We start from the raw sequence: 24,989 nt of genomic DNA, 5'->3' as shown, positions 1-24,989 counted from the left end.
CACTTCCATTATACATTTTTTTAATGTTTGTAATATTCACTTTCGGGCCGAAAATTATACTCAAATAAAAATCAAACAGATTAATATTTCTTTCAAAATCTGACTGATCATAATCATAGAGCAGAACAATGAAGTTGAGTAATAAGGATTCTTAATAACATCCAATAATTAATTATTAACATAACAAATTTACTAATAAACAGTACAAGAATAAAAAACAATCACTTACTAGCTGTAAATAGGATTCGTTTTCAGTGTGTTACAAAGTTCTTAATGAGCAAAAATAAACAGATTTACACTCATTATACTATATTTTCATGTATAATCTAATGACTGAGATCAAAACAAACCTAATGTATCTATATGTAGAATATTATTCTAAAAGAAAGGCAACTGTGCTTTGTAATCACTCTCTGAATCTCACTGACTCGTGTGTAGTACAATAAAAAAAAATCGCACTGACTAGCTTTTGTTCCAATGATCGGATAGCAACCTTAAGGGTTTAAAGAAGTGACCTTGAGGTCACTCCTTTAAACCCTTGGCAATAAATTACTGTTAACTATTAATTAAGTTACAAAAATGAAACCAAAACGTATTTTTTTTTCTCTAAATAGACTTTTTTTACAAAAGTTTAAAGTGTTTTTGAGGTTTATTCGAGGTTAAGTTTGATTTGAGGCCTATTCAAACTTCAAAAACAACCTTAAAGAATCAACATATATATATATATATATATATATATATATAATATATATATATATATATATATATATATATATATATATATATATATATATATATATATATATATATATATATATATATATATATATATATATATATATATATATATATATATATATATATATATATATATATATATATATATATATATATATATATATATATATATATATATATATATATATATATATATATATATATATATATATATATATATATATATATATATATATATATATATATATATATATATATATATATATATATATATATATATATATATATATATATATATATATATATATATATATATATATATATATATATATATAATATATATATATATATATATATATATATATATATATATATATATATATATATATATATATATATATATATATATATATATATATATATATATATATATATATATATATATATATATATATATATATATATATATATATATATATATATATATATATATATATATATATATATATATATATATATATATATATATATATATATATATATATATATATATATATATATATATATATATATATATATATATATATATATATATATATATATATATATATATATATATATATATATATATATATATATATATATATATATATACATATATAGATCATAAGATCATAATTGAATTTATTTAGGGTATTTAAACCATCTAACAAACATAAAACGCATATTTTTTTACCAACTTAAATTTTTTTTCTTCAAATTTTCATTAAATTTAAGTACTGTACGCAAACGTAGATATTAACCGATATTTTTTTGCCATTTTTATTCTTATTATAATCGGTAACTTTTCTTCAGTAAAGAGGTTGCTGCCTACTCTACTGTACATACGTGTACAGTAAATACTGTACACTTATGTACTGTAGAAAACGGAATAAAATTAGACGATTACAAAATTATTGAAAAAGATGTATGAAAACCCTTATTTAAATTGGCCTTAAAGAAATGAAGTAACCCTTATTTTCATGTTCATGCAAGCTATTTCCATTTTTCTTGTTCTAAAATTAATACACCTCCAGCTTACTTCTGTTGCAATACAGAGGCCTTAACACGTTATACAATATGTAAAAAACAGTGCACTCTATATACTTTTAAGTATTACTCAAAATATAAACAAAAATAGAGTTGGACCACTAGTGAAACTAGGCTTTCATACATAATAGGATTCTTTAAAATTCAAAAGGCACACAAGCTTAGAATATAGAAAAAATTGATATGATGAATGGTTTCAGACAGTGCCAAGGTTTTGAAATTTTTTTTGAAGAGTTTTGAAGAGAGAGACTGTGAATCGGGCTTATATTCTTATAAAAAACTTTTTTCCTGGAAAAAAGAGATCGAGCATTGAATTATTAAATTTCAGGAATACTTTGAACGGAACTTAGTAGGGCGGTGCGACTGTTCCTTACTGTTAGAAGTTTTGAAGCATGATGAGCTTGTTAACCTTATTATGGTGTAAAATTGATCAAACTATTTGCGACATTCACGAAATTTTGGATCGTAATTACAAAATAGTCTCTGCAATCTATTTTGTATTTTTACACTTTCTCTTTTGAAGTACTTTGGAATGTTCTCTCCCATTCTCTTCCCTAGAATCGCAGGTGGTCGGCTTTCTTTGTAGTTTCCATGTGAGACCCTTCACTTCTACACTTTTCTTACTTCGTAACCGTAACTACCTTCAATTTTTAAACACTTTAGTTTTTATTTTACCTTTTTACTCCTGTTCTAACCGCAACTTCTAATTTTTTCTAACTGCAATTCATCTTTAGTAAGTGACACAATGTCACACTATTGTTATTTGATAACACAATCTTGTGGATAACTAGAATGGAAGCATGATACAGGACATAATACAACTTTGATCAGAATAATGATTCAAAATATTATTAAGGCTGCAGCAAATTTGCACAATATTATGGTTCTAAGCATCATTTTGTTATTAAATATTGAACCAACTCTTCTGAAAGTATATTTAATAAGAATTGAAATTGGTTTTGAAACTAACAGCAAGCTATAATAAGATATAATAGTACATTATGAGAATGGTACAATTAATTAGAAGATTAGTTTTGACTGAATTTAGTTGGAGAAGTGAATTGCTAGTTGATACACCGATAGAAATTTTGAAACGTGTCCAAACATTATGTCGATTAAATTTGCTGAAACCGTATTGTGGTATAAAATCGAACTAATTATCGTACTTATTAAATTTGATAACACAATCCTGTGGAAAACTAGAGTGGAATCATGATCCAGTACCTGTTACAACTTTAGCTTATCGAGCAAGTCATTTCATATATCATCTATAAATAACATTTAACAGCATAAGCAAACTAACATAAGCATTTTTTATTATTGCAGGAAATTTGCACAATATTATGGTTTTAAACACCATTTTATGATTCAGAGTTGAGCCTATTATGCTGATAGTGTATTTTATATGCTTTGAGAAGATTTTGAAACTAACAGCAAAAAAATCAGTAACTAAATATATCAATTGCAACTGGATATTATACGTTTAATTTGTTGTTTTTAATGCAATGAATGATTTCTAAACAATGATTGATAAAAATTGAAATCGGTTGATATTAATTTATGAACATTGATTGGTTGATGAAGCAAAAAACAATGATTGATTTATATTTTCTATAAAAAATGTGTTAACATGAACTTTTAAATTTTGCACGTAAAATATCTTTCACAGTAGAATAATTTATTACCAGAATATAGTTTAAATGTGTGTTACTTCATACAATGAAAAGTTTAGAATTGAAAATAAGAAAACGGATGCAAAAAGCAGACATCTATAATATCTTTTCTCAAAACAGTGTGTTATTTTTGCTAAAAATTTTTTCAAATGTAATAATTCTTATCGAGATTATTTTGATTGACGAGCTTTGTACAGCTATGGAACAAGAGTTATTTAAAATTTCTAAACGCAGTACAGCAAAATTTTTTTAAGCATAAAATGTGGATCTAGAATTCTTACACTCTCTTAAATTATGAGAAAACGCGATTAATAAGCATTATTCTTTGCTCTTATGATATAAGGAAATAATGAATAAATAAACTGTAGCTAAATATAATTAAAAAAAATGTTGTTCAGCTTGGGAATAATTTCTTATTTAATAGAATTTTTCGTGAAATAAGTTCCTTCACTGTTATTCAGCTCTAGGTTCTGAGATAGATTTCTTTTTCAAGTAGAATCGCAATTAGTGAAGAGAAATATACTAAGTACCAATGCATTGAAAACCATTTCAATGTTTGGATGCAAGTAAACATCACGAAACTTAAGAAAGAACATAGTACTACAAATAAAGCCTTTATTTGAGGTACTTATTTAGCTGAAGTATTTGCGGTAACTTGTTGGCATTGAGCCAAACTGAAGTTGACTTGATTACACTTTTTTTATAAGATTTGCCATTGATTGTTGCATTAAAGATTATAATTAGATTACACAAAAGAGCGAATGCTTTTTACTTAATGAATCTCGATTTTTTCTTTCTTTTAAGTAAAATGTAAAAGTTTTTAATTGCTTCAGTAGCCACTTCATTCTGTACTAATAGCTACGTTTCTTATATCAAAAATTTTTTCAATAAATTAAAAAAAAATTTATAATATATATGTGTTTTGATGCTTTAAAACGTTGCATAATGTATACTTTTAACGTTTCGGAGATCGGTTGCGATGGAATGGATGAATTAAAATCCTGTAAGATTTTTCAATATTTTTTGAACAATTGCTACCTATACTACATGCAACAAAAATCAGTTCTATAACAATTATAATTTTTACCTTTAGCAAGAATCAGTTCATAATTAATAGAATGTAGATTGAGGCAAATTCATTTGCACAATTTTTATGCTTTAAATGCTAATAGAATAAGTTCATTTGTTAATTATCAAAACCTTCACGGTGCTCATGCTGTCCGCCGTAGGAAATCTGAGATTTCGTCGGGAACATTCCATCTTTTTTCAATTTTATTCATTGTTTTTTTTCAAATATTTAAATTTTTTTTTACTGATTAAATTTTTAAGTATTTACTTTCCTGCGATTCACTATCATACACTGACAAAAATATGTAATTTAACATCTATTTACCGTATAATATTATGGACAAGTCCCACTTTTCAAGCTAATTCATTGCTAACATTTCACGAATTTACGTGGGAGTATGTTAAAGTGATTTAATTTAAGTATGAAAAAAAACTATTTCTGATATTTTTGGCAGGGTTATTTTGAAGAATCTCAACTTGAACTAAATGGAAAACATGGTAAAAAATTAAAGTCTGATAGCATTCCAACAATTTCCAGTGTTCCAAATCCCTTAAAAACTTCCCCCCAAAAAGAAAGGAATAAGTTTTCCAAATCCAGGATCAATTTTACATGAGCTTATATCTAATACAATTATAAATTTACTGATTTTTCTCTATTTGCTTGTTTCTTTTTTTAATTTATTATTATTACTAAAGAATAATTTATATTTATTAAAGAATCAATTATGTATATAAACTGTTTCTATCTAGTAATGAATAATATTTCTATTTTAAATAACTATAACGATAAATTTTGTGATGAATTTGTACAAGTGTAAAAAAAGTTTTCAAAAAATAATTATATCGATGTAACTAAAAACGCTTTTCTTTACTGATTATCTTAGTTGAGGTTAACATCGTATGCAGTGATAAGTTATTAAATCTTGTAGCTTTTCCACACTGGGGAAAAGCTTTTGCTCCGAAATGGCTGATAAGTCGGTTTCTCTAATTCAGGGGCTCTAGCTTTAATGAAAATACTAAGCACAGTGACGCCAGGATAGCAACATTACGGAGGCAAAAACAATTGAACTCTATTGATCAATTGGGGATGATTTATTCCCTTAGTACCACCAAAAATGCGAGCTAAGCATTTTTAAAACTAGAAATAAGTCATTTTTTTCTTCTTATAGTATTTGTTCAGAGTGTCATTTGTTATCCTCAGCATGACATTATTTATATTTGTAGTTGAGATAATGTTTTATAATTCGCGATAGCAACGCCTGAGTATGCCCTCTGGAGGAGCCTAAAAATATCAGGCATTTATTTATTAAGTTTTCATTTTGTTCTATCATAATCATTGTCAGAGTCGGACGCCATTTTTTTAGTTGCAAATAAGAAGCAAAATTTCCCAAAGGAAAAGGCAGAAGAACTTGAAAAAACTAACCAGAACATGGGTAAATCTGCTTGAAACAGAACACGTCAAACATTTGAAGAACAATTTCTCAATAATTTTTACCTTTCTATTATTAACAAGCTTACCATCGATAACTTCCGATTTCGTGATCGCATACTGTTACAGATGTGTGCATTACGGTTAAATAATTTTTTTTGTCTTCAATTCATTACAAATTAAAGTGAAGTCAACATTGCTTACTTCATTCCAATGAATAAATGTAATTTCAGTACATGCAGAACTGTATTAGCTATAGAATAGTATATATTTCTGAATCTATGTAATTCGGAAAAAAACAATAAAAAATTATCCAAAATACTTGAAATAATGTCATTTATGTTGATTATTAAGGAATTTTTATCGTTTTCTTGGTAAGTACTTTTTAATTTTTAATTATAAATTTCAACTTTAATTCAGTTAGTATTATGTTATTAAGTTTACACATTGAAATTTATATCGAGATCTTGCAATTATAAAATTTTATTGTGTGGTATGTCATCTTAAAATAATGAAGGGATAATCTATGTATATGTTACCGGCAAAGTATGAAATCCGGCATTATATATAATGCCTAAAACTAGCCGGCAAAGTATGAAATGATTTATATTTCACACATTGCCTAGACATTCTATATAATGCCGGTTGCTATTTAGGCAAAGTATGAAATAAACGTCCTGATGAGGTTATTATGTAAATGATGTGCTTGTTATTTTGAATGACCGAAATCGGTGGTTGTTGACTTTAACCGGTGAATGTTGACAATCACATAGTCGCTTTGGTGAATGCCCGAAATATTTATTACATCCGATTTGATATTAATTTATTCGTGAATATAATTACATTTATTCGACATTTTAATACTTACTGACGATAGATTAGAAGAAACATCAGTGTCTGGAGTATAGGACAAATTTTTTCCTGGCAATGATACTTGACCTTAAAAAAATATCAGTGTAGGGTATACCGGTCAAATGTATACCCGGCAGTGGCACTTGACCTTAAAAGAATATCAGTGTAGGTTATACCGGGCAAATGTATACCGGGCAGTGGCACTGAACCTTAAATGTTTGAAGCAATGTTATTGTTAATGTTTGAAGTAATATGATTCATAAAACTATGGAATGTAAAGCTTAAATAGGTCTTTTATGTAATATCATTAAACGATTATTTATATTTAGTAAAATGATTTCGCAGGCATTAGGTTTTGACTCTAATACGAAGTTAAATATTTTTTGTCCTGTTTCTTTAAAAACATTCTTCCAAAGTGTTTTGGATGCTCCTTCTCTAAAAAAAGAGATGCCATTCTGTTTTCGCTTGCTTCAGAAAGAATATGAAACATTTTCCTTTTTTAAATTCAATAAGCCACAATAAAAAAGGAACGTTTCAATGCTATACGCTACATTAAAGACGCCTCCAGAGCAACTGAATGACTGTCCGTATAGAAATCGCAGGAATTCGTCTCATACAACAACGACCCCTATAGTCCATTGCGATCGCGAATTTAAATTCGAAATTTTTGAAATAGAAAAATAAAAAACGAGAAACATTGAAATAGAAATTACAATGTTTCTCTCTTATACTGCATTCGCGATTACAACACTTGAATACGCCCTCTAGCAGGTAGTATATTTTCAGGCTTTTATTTACTAAGTTTTCATTTAGTTCTATCAGAATCATTGCCAGAGTAGAACACCATTTTTTAGCAGCAAAGAGGAAGCAAAATTTCCCTAAGGAAAAGACAAAAGAAAAAAAAACGACCCGGAACATCGGTAAATCTTTCTGAAACAGAACGTGCCCAACTGTTGAAGAATAATTTCTCAAAAAATTTTACCTTTCCGTAATGAACAAACTTGCAACCGAAAATTTCAGATTTCGTGACCCCATATTGTTACAGATGTGTGTATTAAGGTAAAATATATTATTTTTGACTTCAATTCCTTACAAATTAAATTGAAGTCAACATTGCTTACTTCATTCCAATAAATAAATGTGATTTCAGAAAGTGCTGAACTGTAATAGTTATAAAATATTCATTTTCTTTATTCTTATAGAATAGTATATATTTCTGAATCCATATAATTCGGAAAACTACAATAAAGAATCATCCGAATTACTTGAAATAATATAGTTTGTGTTGATTATTATTAAATTTTTTATCGTTTTCTTGGTAAGTATTTTTTAATTTTGAATGAATAGTTTCAACTGGAATTCAGCTATTCTGTTTTTGAGTTACATATTGAAATTCATATCAAGATCTTACAACTATAAAATTTTGTTGTGTGGTGTCATCTAAAAGTAATGAAGGGATAATCTATGTATATATTATTCGAGAATGAAATTTTCAAACGAAGAACATTTCGCTTGGAATTCTCCAGATTTATAAAGCAAGTAAGTGTTTTGATTTTTATAATAAATAAATTTACTTGCAATTTTTTTTTCTAATATTTATAATAATAATAATAATTATATACATATTTAGAAATATATATATATATATATATATATATATATTAATTAAGTAGTTGTCCCCATCCTTTATAAATTTTTATTACAATTTTGAAAAGGATTCTAAAAATAACCAATAAGGGTGTAAATTACGGAATTCTTACTGCAAGCAATTAATGCATGCTGCATTAAAAATATAAAGTAAATTTTAATCAAATATTTTCAACTAGTCAAACGTAGTTACCATATTTAAAAAGCAGGTATGAATATATAAAATAATAATATGCAAGTATTATTGGTTAATACGTTTTTTCATTACGAATACATTAAATCCATAACTATGACATCGTCTCTTTCTTGATCAAATAAAACACATTGGCTTCCATAATGAAACAATTATTTATTCAGAGTAATTTTCTCCAGAAGTAACAACATTTATCCATTTGTCATCCAATAAAGGATTTCATGGTTTGAGTGATGAAAGAAGTCTGACTGTTTCGAGACAGCATGTCTTTCTGTAAATTTGCGATACATTCATATTAATTGAACACTATGTTTGTAAATTTGTCTGTTGGTATAAATTGAAGAAAACATCATTAAATGAAAGATATATTTGAACAAAAAGGAACAAAATAGGGGGAAATACTGATTTGCCTAGATTTTCTAAAGTTACTTATATATTTATTTGACTAATCCTAATATTTCATTAAGATCATCTGATTTTACTAGGAGAACGAATCATACCCGTTGCGCGTGACATTGTAGAAATGATACAGTACACTGTTTTAAGTTTCACTCCGCAAAATTACGGTAAAATAACCGGCAGAAGTCTATGCATGCAATTAACTGTAAAAATTATGGTAAAAAATATATTTTTCCTTTACGTTTTTGAAACTGTTTACAACTAGTATGTTTCAAAAACCATGAAAACAAAACTATCCGGTTTTTAAACCATTTACAACTGGCATGGTTATAAGACAGTTAACCCCTTCCTTCTCGCTCTCTTGAAAATGACGGGGTAAGATTTCGCCCGCTATTTCTCGCTCCCGTGATATTGACTGGTTGGAGTGTTCAGTAGTAATGTGCCAATAAGAATAAAACTAATTCATTTCTTTTCCCCGGAAAACATTTCATTTCTCATTTTACACACCTGATGGCAGTACCAGGATATTTTTAAGGTAGTTGTAGATAGTTAGTTTATTTTAAACTAGTTGCAGCACTAATCAAATGCGTAATACAAATACAAAAGCCAAAATAAATAGGCACTTTTACGACCGTTTTCTTGAAAATTAACCGATCGTTAAGGGGTTAAGAAGACATTTAACTGGACTTTGAAGCTAGGTTTTTGTTAAGTAATGGGAATTAGAGTTACGTTGGGGTTTATCAAATTATTGCGTTGTGGTTATCAAAGCTTAAAAACAGGTGTTTTATCAAATGAACCGAATTAAATTAAATGAAATAAATGCGGTTTATATAGTTTATTTGGTTGCCTCACCCCTATCGTAAGAGATTCGAAATACTTTACTTTTCAGTGTAATGCAGCTTTATGGTGCTGTCTTCTATGCGGGAATGAGAGTATCGTATTCTAATTGTCCAGGGTCCCAAATCGGGATGTGCATGGCACTGGAAACTCCTAATGGGCTGAAGGAATGGTGTAACTATTGTGGTGCTAACGTTGCAAATCAAAATCTCGTTCTGCTGGTCATGTGATTGACAGACTACTCTCTTGGCTATAATATGTACCCAGTTGCAAGGCACTAATAGGCTTCGTTAAGTGGGTTTAGTCGGTGCCATAAATACCTTGTTGCTAAACTGTTCAAGGATTTGTTTACTAATTTTATCTTGAAATATTAAAAATACATATATATATAATTTATAAAAGATATCCATTACATTAGAATGTTGAGAAAATGCTGTGTTACGTGAGATTTAATAAAATTTCCAATTGTTTTTATGATACGAATCTTCAAGAAATTTCAGATGATTGAAACATTAGCCTTTAAACAAATACACCTAAATTTAAAATTTTTTTTTTAGAAAATTTAATACGAATGAATCAAGGGAAAAATAAAATTTCATGAATCATTTGCATTGCTTGATTGTTTCGAAAATGTGATATTGTATAAGCTTTAAAGCAATTTTTAATTGCTTTATGATGCGAATATAAGTAAGACTTTAACGAGTATCTTTTTCGCAAATTTAATTCGAAAAAGTAAAAAAACTTTAAAAAATTTAATAGTGTATAAATATTTAACGCGTAAATTAAAAAAAAGTAGAAAAATATAACAAGTATTGATATGATGATGAGAATTTTGTGTAGTGATCAAGTTTCTGCTTGTTTTAACGTAATAATTTTTAGAGCTAACGTTACTAATTCGAAAGATAACGTACGTAATAATAAAATGTAGGTAACTTGAGTAGATTATGGTTAAATTATGAAATCAGGCACAAAAACGTATACGATCTCGGAACAAACAGAAATGCTTTCGACGGATTTAGTTTTTAAACTCTGAAAATACAGGTAATGAGCCGCAAATATGAAAATATGATATTAATAGTTAGAGAATAGCGGCAAAAAATATAAACTTTTCTTATGCACCATAAGACACGATTGTAAATTAAAAGTGACTGTTAAAACTGCTACAAAAGAAAAACATATTTTTCATAAAAAGAACTATTTAAAGAAAAATACAGATTTTTTCTGTTTTTATCTGTTATCCTCGCGTTATAAAAAATTCCCATGCTTTTTATCGATTTTCTCCGCATATTTAACGGTTTAAAGCTGTTTTATTGACAAAACGGTCTTTATCTGTTTTTCATCTTAACCATAAATGGATTAAAACCGTCAGTTCAAATTCAAATTTTTCTCATGCATTTTCGTTAACCATACGACCTCTTCCCAAAGCTTTTTATAATTATTTTCTACACTTGCTCTTTTTTTTAAGCCATTATTATATAGTTCTGAAAATCGTATGAACAAAACTATGATTTGATTTGATTGTCAAATTGATACTCTATCTGATTATTATATTTCTTTAGATATAATTTTTTAGTAAGTTAATTTGCTGAACATTTTTAAAAGGGCGATTATTTGAGTTTTCAGAGTTTTTTTGAGTATTCTATTTGAGTTTTCAGAGTTTTTACTCCTATTTATGATTTTCTAAGACACTAGAGTTGCGGTGTCTTAGAATAGAGCAATGATGTGATCCAGCCGCTAATCCCTGAGTCAATTGGTCATGCGAATGCTGGCGGCTCTCACGGCCACAGTGCCGGAATAGTTAATTTTACAGAATTTTTGTTAAACTAACAGAATTTTTTTCATAAAATAACGGAGTTTGTTAAAATAACGGCACTTATACAGCATACATAGTATTTTAAAGCAGGCATAATATTTATCTGTGAAATAACCGGTTTTACACTGTTAAGCCAGCTGACTGCTTCTTTCCGTAAATATAACAGTTTTTTTTACATTGTGTTGATGTTACTCCTTTATATTTTATCATATATCTTGAAATTATCTAAGTAGATTAAGAAAATTTTCACATGGTTACAAAATTCGTTAATCCTAAGATTTTTAAGTTATTAATATTTAATATTGTTTTTGTTATTTTATATCACTTTATTTATTAATAATCGAACACATTTGAATATAGAGATATGCAAATTTTACATAATTTTTAACTATCTAATTTTAAATGACAAAATACAAATTTTGAGCAAAATTGGTATATAGTTCAGGAGAAATAAAAGTGCTAAAAAAGACTTTTTTAAAATTTTTATTAATTTAAAATTGTTTAGGAATTGTGTGCAAAGGGTTTCAGATTTAAATAGTTAAAGAAATATGCCAAAATTCACAAAAAATTAAATTAATATTAAGGGTTCCAGGCTAAACTATATATAAAAAATCTGTCTTACATACAGAGGTTGGACAAAATGATGAAAACACTTCTATACTAATGCATTTTTTGATCTTTCTCAAAAAATACTTAGAGAATAATTTTATAAATTTAGAACTGTTTAGTATATGCGATTTATTGTATTTATCAATGAAGTTTAATGCTGTTAGAGGTTTGAGAGGCCTACACTAAATTTAAAATTCAAAATAGTGTTTTTAAACACCTTATGCCAAAAAATGCAGCAGTAAATTTTTAACTTGTAACAAATATTTTAGTCATTTTATGTGATAATTGAACAAAATTTTGTGAACTTTGCTGACATATTTCTGGATGATATGATGAACATTTTTATAAAAAACTAATTTTTTTGTCTTACGTATTTTTGCCTTTTTACGTTTTTTTAACTTTAAAAATATTCAATAAAATTAAAAAAAAAATTGGAGCATTAATTTTAAAATTATTGCTTCAAAATTTGAGAAAAGTTTATTTAAAACTGTGCAAGAAATGAGTAATTAAAGTAGTCTTTTATTCTGTGCATGCGCGAGAAAAATTTAAATTTGTTTTTTCTTAATTTTGCAGTTAATTGTATTTGGCAACCAATATAAAAAGTCCAATTTGAATATCCTAAAATTTCAAAAAGTTTTAAGCCATTTTTACATAACATAGAACATAGTTACGTAATATTTTCTCAGCATTACGTCCATAATCTAATAAAAAGTCAATAGAAATAAGCTTTATAAAAAAATTAAAAATTAAACAAATTTCATCATAAGAATCCGATATTCTTTTCGTGACTTTTTTATTTTTTGTTCCATTTATCGGAAGTTATAGTTTTTAAAATTCCTTTGCTGAAATACTTTTTAGAAAAAATCTAAATGAAATCCTTTGTTAAATACATTTATGAAATATTGTCATGCAATCAATAAAAAATTCTTATTTAAAAAAGAAAAGTTCTGAATTTTTCATGCGTCATGCAAATTTTAATAAAAGAAACTCTTCTCTAAAATCAAAATTGATGCATTTAAGTAAGAAGAAATCGATCATTTAGTTAGTTGTATTTAAATGGAAATGATTAACGTAAGACTTATTCTTAACTTAACAACTGTTATTTTAAACCTAGAGGAAATAATTATGTTGATGATTCCCTGTATTGTTTTCTTTCCTGTTCTTTACAAATTTTCCACCAGAGGTCGCTGAAAGTGGATTATCGCTTGCTCCTTTCTGGGTGCATGACAGGCGATCAATCGGTCACTCCAGTTATTCCGCCAAAAATCCGGATAGATAGCCGATGGGAGAGAATCGCTCTCCTGCGGATTTACTGCAAGAGATGGCTGGATTTGGATTCCTCAAGCACTGAGTTAACCATCGTGTGCTTTTTTTCCCGTTTTATTTTTCAAATTTATTTTTTTTCTTTGGATATTTACTAGAAATTTACTGAGCTTTTCTTTTATCCCGCTTTCTAATTGAGGATGGCCGTAGCAGCGGATGGTGAGTGGCTAAATATTATCTTATTCTCCTCTGTTTTTTTTGTTCCACGCATTCATACTCTGATCGTTTGTTTGAAAAGAAAAGACTTATTAATGTTATGCCGTAATATAAACTGATCTGGGAAATTAATGAATGCATATTTATCAGCCATTTGAGTATTTTACTTCATTATTAAGTTTTCAGAATCTTGTTGCATTAGGACGAAACATTTTTTAAATATCTTTCTCACATAAATGATTTCATGTAATGATATGAGATTAAATATTAAGTTTTTTTCTATGTATTATCGTTTGCTTAAATAAATAGTTATTGCAGATGATTTTGCAGCGATATAAATTAGTATATAAAATTTCGATTGCACTATTTTCTTTTTTTCCCTTTTAAACATTTTGTTCCACGCATTCATTCTCTGATTGTTTGTTTGAAAAGAAAAAAGGAAAACACATAGCTATTATCATGCGGTAAAATAAACTGATCTGAGGGATACATGAATGTATATTTGTTATCCATTTAAGTACTTTATTTCATTATTAAATAGTTTTTAGAATGCTGCTTTCTTCCATTAGGACGAAACATTTTTGACACATCTTTTTTAATTAAATGATTTCATACTATGATATGAGATTTAATATTATTCTTATCCTTATTTTTTCTATGTATTTAATATATTATCGTTTGCTCTTTTAAATAAGTAGTTATTGCAGATGAAAATGCTGCCATATGAATAAGTATATGGAATATAGATTGCACTTATTTCCTCATAGACGCATCTTTATAGTTCTTAATCATTAAGGGAAATATATATATATATATATATATATATATATATATATATATATATATATATATATATATATATATATATATATATATATATATATATATATATATATATATATATATATATATATATATATATATATATATATATATATATATATATATATATATATATATATATTTGTTTTTTGATGAATGCATTTATGCAATTATAGTTTGCATGTTAAAGAAATAAATTAATGTAGCTGATATGCAGTAATATAAATAGATAGGTATGTTAAGATTGCATTAATATTACATATTACTACTTTTCTCGACCGTTATTCTTTGCAAAATTTTAAATATGCCTTTTTTAAAGTTAAATAGCAGATTTCATTTGATGAAATGAAATTTTATCTTTTTAGATCAGTTTTTTATGATTCCAGAAAAATACTGCTTTAAAAACTTATATTATAAAGATAAGATTGTATTGTTTTGTTCTTTAAATGCTCCTAATATATTAAAATATTTAAGAGGTGACTATTAAGAGCAGTTTATTATAATTCAAATATTAAAAAAAGGAATTATCAAAATTGTGCGGGAAAAAATAGCTTTAATTATACGAATTTGTAAAGCTAAGTATTGTTCAAAATATTTCATATACAGATACATAGATAGTGGATTCAAATCTCATAAAGTTTTGTTATATATGAGTTAAAAATTTCGAAAAGTTATGAATTAAGTTTATTATAAAATAATATAATTGGAGACTCGCGCATCTGATGTTAAATGATGAAATTATTTATAAATATTTTTTTAGTTAAAAAAAAAAGAAAAAAAATAGCCTTTTTGGGTTAACGAAGCCCAACTTTAATAAAATAAACCAATTGTAATAAATATTGCTTTATATATATATATATATATATATTTGGATAACTAAATATGAATTATCAATATTTGAATGCTTAAAAGGGTTGCTCACGATGTAAAAAAAACTTAATAATAAAATAATGTATGGTATCTATGTAAGAAATATAACTATGTAACACTATGTAAGAAATGTAGTTTTGTGAAAAATTTAATTTCAAGTCTGTTTTAAATTACAGCAAAAGTTATAGCATTTTGTATACTGCCTTTCGTTCACCCTGCTAATGTTTTATGCGTATTGTTCGTACGATCCTAAATTAGAGGCATAAGAAGCCATCAGTATAAGAAATTCAGACCAGCTTTCGAACATTTATTCAACCTCAGTTGGATTATAAAAAATTCAACGGAATTTTAGACTTCGTTGAATTATAGACTGAAGGACATGAATTCATTTCTATATCATCAGTTCAAAAATAATATTTTTTGGACTTCATTACCATAAGATCATACCATTTCATATGATTGAATGAACTTTAAACGTTGCCGACAATTATATTAATTTATTTTTATAAATCTTAACTTTTCTTATTAATTTGATATTATATACTAGATCAGGGTGCTAAATTTCCATTTACCAGCCTCGCCATTGGCGTCTGAATACTAAGGTAGGGCGACTGAGTTCAGTCTTGTAAAATATTGTTCTTCTTACTACCATAATTTTCTCAGAGTTTACCAGACAAACAAGACTAGAGTTTAGTTAGACATATATAAAAATAGAGAGAAAGAGTTTCAGTCTTTAAAAGGAAAAATTGATAACAAATGCGCAAAGATATCGCAAAAAGATTGAAGCCTATGTCATCAGATTTGTTAATACCTCTGCATGTTTTTGACATCATGTTTTTTTTTCTCAACTAAAAATTTCTTGAATTTGGGAGAAAAGATAAAAAGAAACTATTCATGTAGTTACACCCAAATATTCTTAATGAATAAGTAAATGTTGCACTATCAAAACGGGCAAAATTAGAGTTTTTATCAAGTTACTGATAGGGACACAGATGCTGGAACAGTGAAGTTAGTTTAACGGGTTTCCCAAATTTGCTCCAGATTATAAAATTTTGTGCTATTTTAAAATTCTTTCAGTTCCTACTTTTCTATGGTTTGGGCCTCTAAAATGTTCTTTAAACTACATTTGTTATCATTTTAGAAAATTGTTTTTTCGTTAAAGTAGTGGTGAACAAAAATTCAGGCCTGGCTAATACCATTCGAACTGCAATATTATGCCATATGTTATAGATAATACCTCCCTCCAGCTCCCCTATTTAACCCTTGTCAGTTCATGATAAGCTAAACCTAAATTATAAGATCTTTGTCGGTCTGAAAACTTCGGAAGAATGAAATATGAAAACAATGTTCTGTCTCAAATAACATAGCTCAATAAAAGGCATATTTCATGATAAAGAGATCATTTCACTGTCACAAATTACAAAGATTTCTGACCTGTAGGGTCCCCTAGTGGACTGAACGTAAAGACACGATTCCCAGTAGAACGCCGAAGTCAAGCATCACTGGTTGTGGTCAGTAAGCGGGAGGATGACACTTTGATAAGCCTGCGTAGGGACTGAGGATGCGCGGTATCGGTCCTCATTAAACTGTTCTACCGTAAAGAGCTCGATTTCACGCAGGTCTTCAGTCTCCCAGAGCAGGGGAGCCATCCCCTCTGCAGAGGATCAAAATTGCGATGGCATGTCTTCGGATCATCCTCAGGGATGTTTCCCAGGCCGTCGCCAATAGCCCATTGTACAGCTCAGCTCTAGTGTGATGAAAATAAGGTACCTACTTACCTTACTATCTGACCAGTAGGCATTTTCAAAGCTCAAAACGTCCATCTGGCATTATTGGGGGCAACATTTTTGAAAAAAAAGAAGCCATTTTGATGCTTATTTAACCATATTTTAAATGCAAGGTTGTGCTTGAGCATGGAGTCTAATAAATGTATTGTTTCTCTTCTCAGTAATCTAAAATTTGATAAGATTAAAGAAATGCTTTGAAGAATTATACTGGTATAATTCCTTAAAGTATTTTTATTAAGTGTAAAGGGAATCACACGGAAAGTAGGATCAACATCGAGAGCATGGCGCAGATATAAACAGAAATGACATAATGTGTCAACTTTGAAGCATTTGACTTTTAAAAGTTCAAAAGATATAAAATAAAATTTGCAGTAAAATGATTTTAATTAAATGATTCTCAGTGACATAGAAGAATTTTTTGGAGAAGAAACTATTAGTTTAGCAGCAAAAAATATTTTAAAGAATATGGGTTTCAATAAATAAATTTTACTTTAATAAGAAAAGAATATATTATTAAATTATGATAAGTAACTAGGAAATTTATTTCCCTGTTGTATTGATTATTAAATAAGTCATTTTCAAAAGAGATTCAGGATAAATCATGTTTGCAAAATTGCCAATACATTTTTCTGAATAGGTTAAAGATATTTGAGTAAGTAAAGGGGCATAAAACAAAGCCATAAAGTGTATCAATTATTTTATATTCCATGCATCTCTTAAAAAGTTACATTTGATTAAATATGTTAATAAAAATACACGTCTAGACATATAATTCTTCACGTGCAAAGAGCCGTTAGCTAAGCAAAGAATTTATTCATTCAATATAAGATGCAATGAATATTTTTAAAACGTATTTCTTATATTTATATTAATATGTGATAAAACTGACATAGTTACAAAGAATTGTTGCACAAATCATTACATTGCTGCAATGTGTTTATTATAACTCTTAATTTGTTTATTCTAACACAAGGATACTAAATCTGCTATTTAATAATAATAACAACAACAATAATAATAATAATTTTTAAATTTTTTCTTCCCTTAAAAATACTGCGAATTATTTGAAGAAAATCAGCAAGTGAAATTTTTTTTATGAAATTTTAATTTAATTGGCTATTTTAGGCTACATTTAGCTACAAACTGCAATTGCATAACAATATGAGAAGCAAATTTTAAGTACAAACATAAGTATCTTTCAGTTTTTAAATAAACGAAAACGAATGTTTCAGTAAAAGAATGAAATAAAAAGTAAAGTCATGATCAATTTTTCATTTAATGCTAAGATTGAGTTTTTAAAACAGGTATTTTGGAAATTTCTAACTTTCATAAATCCATAAACCCTAATGAAAATCTAAAAATCTGTCTACAAAATCTAAGAAAAGTATGATTTTGCTTTCTTTGTATTTTGCATTTTAAAGCATTTTGATACATTTTATTCTAAAAAATAATATTGATTGAGTGCATTCTTTTTGCAATGGCAAATGATCAAAGAGTTGGATAAAATGGACACGGCTACTTATTTTTACTGTGCTGTGATAAATTATTTTCTTTTTTTTAGGAAAATACGAAGATATTTCAGTATAAGTATCTATGCATACATGAGATAATTAAATATAGATAATATATTAAGAAGATATTAAGATGAAAGTGGTTCAGGTTGCATTATGGAATCAAATTTACCAATTAATTAGGAATCAAATTACGGTATTAGGCACCGGCACTGTGGTTGCATCATGCGCAAATTCCATTTTTGGCGTAAAATATTATACAGTAATTTCTACAGATGATTTTTTACACTGAACATCTTAATAAAACCTTTCGTACTAAATCATATAAATCATTCCAACTTTGATCAGCAAGGATTTATTCCTTGCAGAACAGAACACTTATCGGCACAAAAGCAAAATTCAGTCTAATCAGAACTAACTATATATGTTGGTAATTAAAATGATTAAAACGTTTTACGAAACAGCTTAAGGATTGTTTTTAATAATTATTTTCAGTTTGGGTTTCAAAAACACACATTTTGATGTTGCGCTAGTTCAGGAAATAGCATGTAGTCAAATGTATTCAAGTACAATGTTTCACACAAGTAAATTATGCAATCAAGCAACTCTTAGGAACATGTAACTCAAGTGCTTAGATGTTGCTCGTAATAGAGTGATGGAGATCATTGTTCAATTCCATTCGTTGTTCTCTGGGGTCAATTAGAGAGTTACTTGTCGCCAGAGATAGGTAAATTCATCAATTTCTGGATATCATTGACAAAATACCATCGCGTTAATTCATGTCGATGGATACACTGGCACACGGAGAGAGGTATCCTTCATAAGTAATGAGAGAACTGGATACCTTGTATCTTAATGGATGAGTAGATATCACGTTAATTTGAGAGTGCTTAGAATATTCTTAAAGCTTTGGATGAAGGACAGCTGTTGTGTTGGGAATAAATTAGAATAAAACACATCTTGTCATTGGGTTTTTTAAATTTAGAGGTTTTAAAAAATAAATTATTAAATTTCATATAATTTATTGGAATATAGGCTTAAAGGTTTTAAAAAAAAATAATGTTTTTAAATATAATTAAATAAATTGTAAATTTAATTGTGAAAGACGTCTGTTAAATTGAGGGAAAATTAGAATAAAGCACATTTTGCAGTGAAGCTGTTTGAATTAAGAGATTTTTACAAATGAATTTTCAAATTTCACATAGTTTATTCAAATATATCCGATAAAAGTTTTTAAAATAAAAAAGAATAATGTTTTTCAATTTAATTCAATAAATTTAACTGTATATTTTAAATTTAAAAAAATGTTTTTTAAACATTCTTTAATACTATTTCCCACTAAAAAATATAAAAATACATTGAAAATTTTTTAAAAATGATTTAGAGTTTAAACTCCCATATACTTTAAGTTTAAAGTCATAAAATCATTGTGATGCCATTATAGACATTACATATTCCCTGGCTTTTAAATTTCCTTTTTTTTCTTCCTAAATTTAATCATTTTTTATTTCCTTTTAAATAAATAAATCATTTAATTAATTTTAATTTAATTTTATAAAGAGCGAATGCAAATACTTCTATTCTAAATAAATGTAATGGCTAACTTTTTATTTCAATGCAAGTGTATAGCTAATTATTATTAAATGTCACGGCAACTGGATATCAGAATCTATTTTTAATCTTTCTATCTTCAACCACATTAAGCATTAGCATATACGTTATTAGGTTTATTTTCATATCTGATGAAATTTTTTGCTTTAAAACTTTACCATAATTATTTAAATATTAACATAAGATATCGTGAGGTTGGGTGAATTGACTTTACCTTTATCAGTGTCTTTTTTTCAATAAGGAGCCCATAATGGATCTCTCCTGTATTTCGAAAACGTTAATTAGATATTACTTTTAATTCGGCTTTTGATTTAGGCAGGCCGTAAGGGAATTAACTCTCAAGTTCTGCTCTTATTCACATTATGCAAAATTTATGATATCAGTTGAAATGTCACTTGAATAATATTGTTTTTATTTTCGACCTGGAGATCAGCAAAAAAAAAAAAAATTCAATATAATTATAATCCTGTTATCACCGTGTACTTAAATTTATTTATCTATACCAACTGTCTCAAATTTTCCATTATGAAATGCCAACACAGATTTTCCTTATAATCAGGAACGTGATTTTAAAAAAAAAGTGTTAAATGTAACCATGTATAAGGTTCAGCTTTATCCCAATTTCAAGTTTCAAAAATAATTATACTAATTAAACGAAATAAAAGTCTAATACTTAGTGCTTAGACTGAAGTTTTTGAAATTATAGCAAAATTTTAGAAAAATTATTGAAATATCAGTCTAATATTTAAAATAAAAAGTATTCATTTTAAAAAGAATTTTATTTTTTTAAACGTGAAATGATTTTTGTGAGTTTTTTTTCAATTTTTGATGTTATTTTTTTAATTTTTTTTTGAAAAGCATTATACATAAACATATACATTGAAATACAATGATTTTAAAATGAGACAAAGATTAAACTCCTTAGAAAAATTGGTTTAAAGTTAAAACATATCCTAAATATTTACTCAATCTTTTTTAGGTTTTAAAATGAATCATGTTTAATTTTAATCTCCATCTTAGCTTAGCGTTTTTTTAAATAATTAAACAAACGAACTCAACTATATACCAAGACTATATGCCAAGTAAATTAATTCAAAAAATAAACCTGGAATGATTCAACTATAGTTTAAATGAAGAATTTTTCAATAAGAGTGTTTAAATTTTGTATAATTGTTCGAAGCATAAGTAGACTTTTTAAAATAAAGATTTATTTTAATGGTTTTTAAATATTCATATTGCTTTAAAATATTCTTTAAAAGAATTTAACATAGTCAAATAGAACAATATATTGATATGCAATGTTTTTAAAATAAAACAGAGTTTAAACTCTCGGAAAATTCAATCTAACTTTGAGCCATAGTATATCAAAAATTTACTGAAATCTTCATAAAGAGTTAAGCTGCTCCATGTTAAATTCAAATTGCATCATTGCATAACGTTTATTAAATAATTGAAAAACTCTAGCATATTCCAAGTAAAATTATTAAAAAATATTCATTTAGAATATTTCAACTATGGTTTAAATTTAAAATGTTCTAAAAAGAATTTTAAATTTTAATATCACTTATTAAAGCACAAGCTTAATTTTTTGAAAGTACAAAAATAATTTTAAGACTTTCAAATCTTTAAAAAATTTTAAAAGTTTTTTATTATTTTCTTTTTATAAATATTATTAAAAACATACGCGCACATACGCACATAGTATCTCAAAAATTACTGCAATATTCATAAAGCGTTTAACTGAATTATGATTAAGTTAAAATTGCATCATAATACCACATTTATTAAATAATTAAATAAACTAAAGTAGATTCTAAGTAATTAATTAAATAATATACATATGGAATATTTCAACTGTAGTTTAAGTTAAAAATGTTTTAAAACGAACTTTTAAATTCAACATAAGCTTCATTTTTGAATGTATAAAAATTATTTTCAGGGTTTTTGAATTATTAAAAATGTTTTTTGAATTATGTATAAAATGGTTTCCCATACTCACATAGAAAAATATACTGAAATGTAAGGTTTCTATAATAAGACGTTTATAATTGTCTAACACTTTTCATTGCCTTTCTTCGAAATATTTATTCACCGTTGAATTATAATATCACACCAGTTGACCTTAATTTTAATAAAGTGTTAATTTTTCTTACTTTAACTTTATATGAAAGTATCACTTTGAATAAATCATTATCAAATTTGGACTAAGCTACAATGATTACAGGTAAAATATGTCTTTTTTTTGTGAAGTCTTTTAGAATCTTACCTAAAAGGAAATAATACATCTGACAATTTTGTCACATTTTCAACCTCATTATTCTGCAAGCTTGTTGCAAACCTAATATAGTGCTAAGGTTCTATTGAACTTATTAATTTTGATTACACGATAATATAGTTCAACACTATAAGAAATCCCGTTAAAAAGTATACCCCGTTAAAATAATATACCGTAATTTTTACAGTAATATGTATTTACTTAGAGTGATTAAGTGATTTAACAGTAATTAGTACTGTAAAAATTACCGTATATTATTTTACGGTAAAAATAGATTTTACGGTAAAATGTACAGTGCAGTTGAAAGGAAATATGGTTCAATTTTAACACAGTATTACGGCTGTAGTAAGTTTGCACCGTGAAATCCATTTTTACCAGAGCATGTTACGGAACAAAAGCTCTTATTCACGTAATTTTTGAAAGCTATAATTAGCGTAAAACCCCTGAATTACTCTAATTAAATATACATTGCTGTAATATTTATGATAAAAAGTGATTTTGTGGTAAAATAGAAAGTACGGAAGATGCACCCAAAATGCCGGTACTTTAAACCTTAACTTGACCAAGAATTTTTCACAGTGCAGCTGAAATGAAACATGGTTCAATTTTGCGCAGTATTAAGGTTGTAGCAAATTTGCACCATATTATGGTTAATTTCATAGATTAAGTGTTTCAGTTTCGAATCAAAATTTTTTTCAGAATGTAGGCATTAATGAGTTTAAATGAGCGAACTTTTTTCCCCCGAATACATTGCTTTTTGCTAATAAATGTTTTTAGTAGATTTTAGCAAAGCAATTTCTTAACGTTATGTTATTTAATCTAAAATATTAACTATTCTTTAAGCACTGCTAAAATTTATTCACTAATTAATCATTATGTCATCGTCTAAGCACTCATTTCCTGAACACGGAAAGTTTTCTTTAAGAGCTTCCAACGAGAACATATCGCATATAAATCTGGTTTATAGAATGCAGTGGTTTTAATAAGCTTGAAATGTTTCCAAAGCCCGAACAAGTAAGGATTTAAGATGTAAGCTCTGAAGCAGCACTAAGAAGGTTTTGGATTCGTTCCAAGCACTTGGCTTTTTCCACCCTCTCCCAAAGCCATGGTCTGGTCAGCGTGGCAGTTACGGAGATACTACATCTTTTCCGAGCCATTTCATCACCGAGGGATTTAGGATTTGTTTGGAAGTCTTTTTCTCTGTACGTCTGTTTTTACTCATTGTGATGAGTATTCTTTCTTCAGTTAAAGTTCTTAGAGAAAAACAGTTCAGAATTGAAAAGTGTTGTTTTTGGGATTTGTTTTCTTTCTTTCAATAAATAGAAGAAAGAGTTTGAAAATTTATGGTAGACTGGTAAGATTTTGTCGAATTTAGTTAACTTAATTCTAGTTATCAAATTATGAATTTTTTTAACATCGGATTTAATGTAGTGCTTATTTTATGTATGTGTCATAACATTTTAATATGATATGTAAAAACTAATTACTATGTTTGCGTGTTATACTATCATAACGAATGTTCGCCTGACAAATAGAATGAATATACACTAATATATATTTTTCTTGTCTTATATTCATCAGGCATACACATAAAATGAATTCGAATTTAAATGTGAAATAGTTTTTTAAAAAATTGATATTAATTCGATATATACATTTGGTAATATATATAATAAGATAATTTAGTTTATAAAATTTTTTGAAAATTAAATTTAAATTTAATTATTTTAATTTTGATGCAATATTTAATTATTAAATTTAAAAGATCTTCTTTGAAGGTTAGACATAGTGTAATATTATATTTCGATTTGGATCCATGGTAGTTGATTCGTCATAGTGTAAATATTATAAAAAAATTATTTTGGGATTAAATTTAAAAATGGCCTATTTAGAAAATGATTTTGAATACAAACAATATCTATTTGCTTAAAACATGATGCATATATATGAAACAGACATCTAAAATGATACAATTTTTAGATCATAATAGAAATCTATTATTGATTACGGTTTAAAAAAATGCACTTTTTAAAATTCTTTTCAAAAGTAAATTATTAGGTTTATAAGTAAGGATAGCAAGATTATTATTCAAAGCAATTAACATTATAAAAAGCATTTTAGAACTTGTTAAAAATATCCTAAAAATGTTTTTAAAACTCTTAAACCTTAATTTTAAATAGTATTTTATACTTATATTCTTATTTCTTTACAAAGTTTGGTGAAATACATTGAATATTATTATTGCAATAAGTTAAAGCTCCAACTCATGTGTTAAAAAAATTCAGTT

At 26.7% G+C, this 24,989-nt stretch overlaps 1 protein-coding gene across 1 annotated transcript in view; it reads left to right on the top strand.

The window, feature by feature from the left end:
- Positions 1 to 13,575: 13,575 nt before the first annotated feature.
- The window catches only part of LOC107444401 (muscle calcium channel subunit alpha-1), a 221,011-nt gene continuing 209,597 nt past the window's right edge, over positions 13,576 to 24,989 (top strand). Inside the window, exon 1 of the mRNA XM_043039109.3 lies at positions 13,576 to 13,829. Within this exon, the coding sequence (XP_042895043.3) occupies positions 13,811 to 13,829 (19 nt within the window). The 5' untranslated portion in view covers positions 13,576 to 13,810. The remainder of the gene's footprint in view (positions 13,830 to 24,989) is intronic.

The sequence above is a fragment of the Parasteatoda tepidariorum genome, chromosome 1, assembly GCF_982258835.1.
Source record: "Parasteatoda tepidariorum strain Cologne lab strain chromosome 1, Ptep-v5.0, whole genome shotgun sequence".
Taxonomy (NCBI): domain Eukaryota; kingdom Metazoa; phylum Arthropoda; class Arachnida; order Araneae; family Theridiidae; genus Parasteatoda; species Parasteatoda tepidariorum.
Note: the sequence above shows the minus strand (reverse complement) of the source record. Positions and strands in the feature narration are given on the sequence as shown.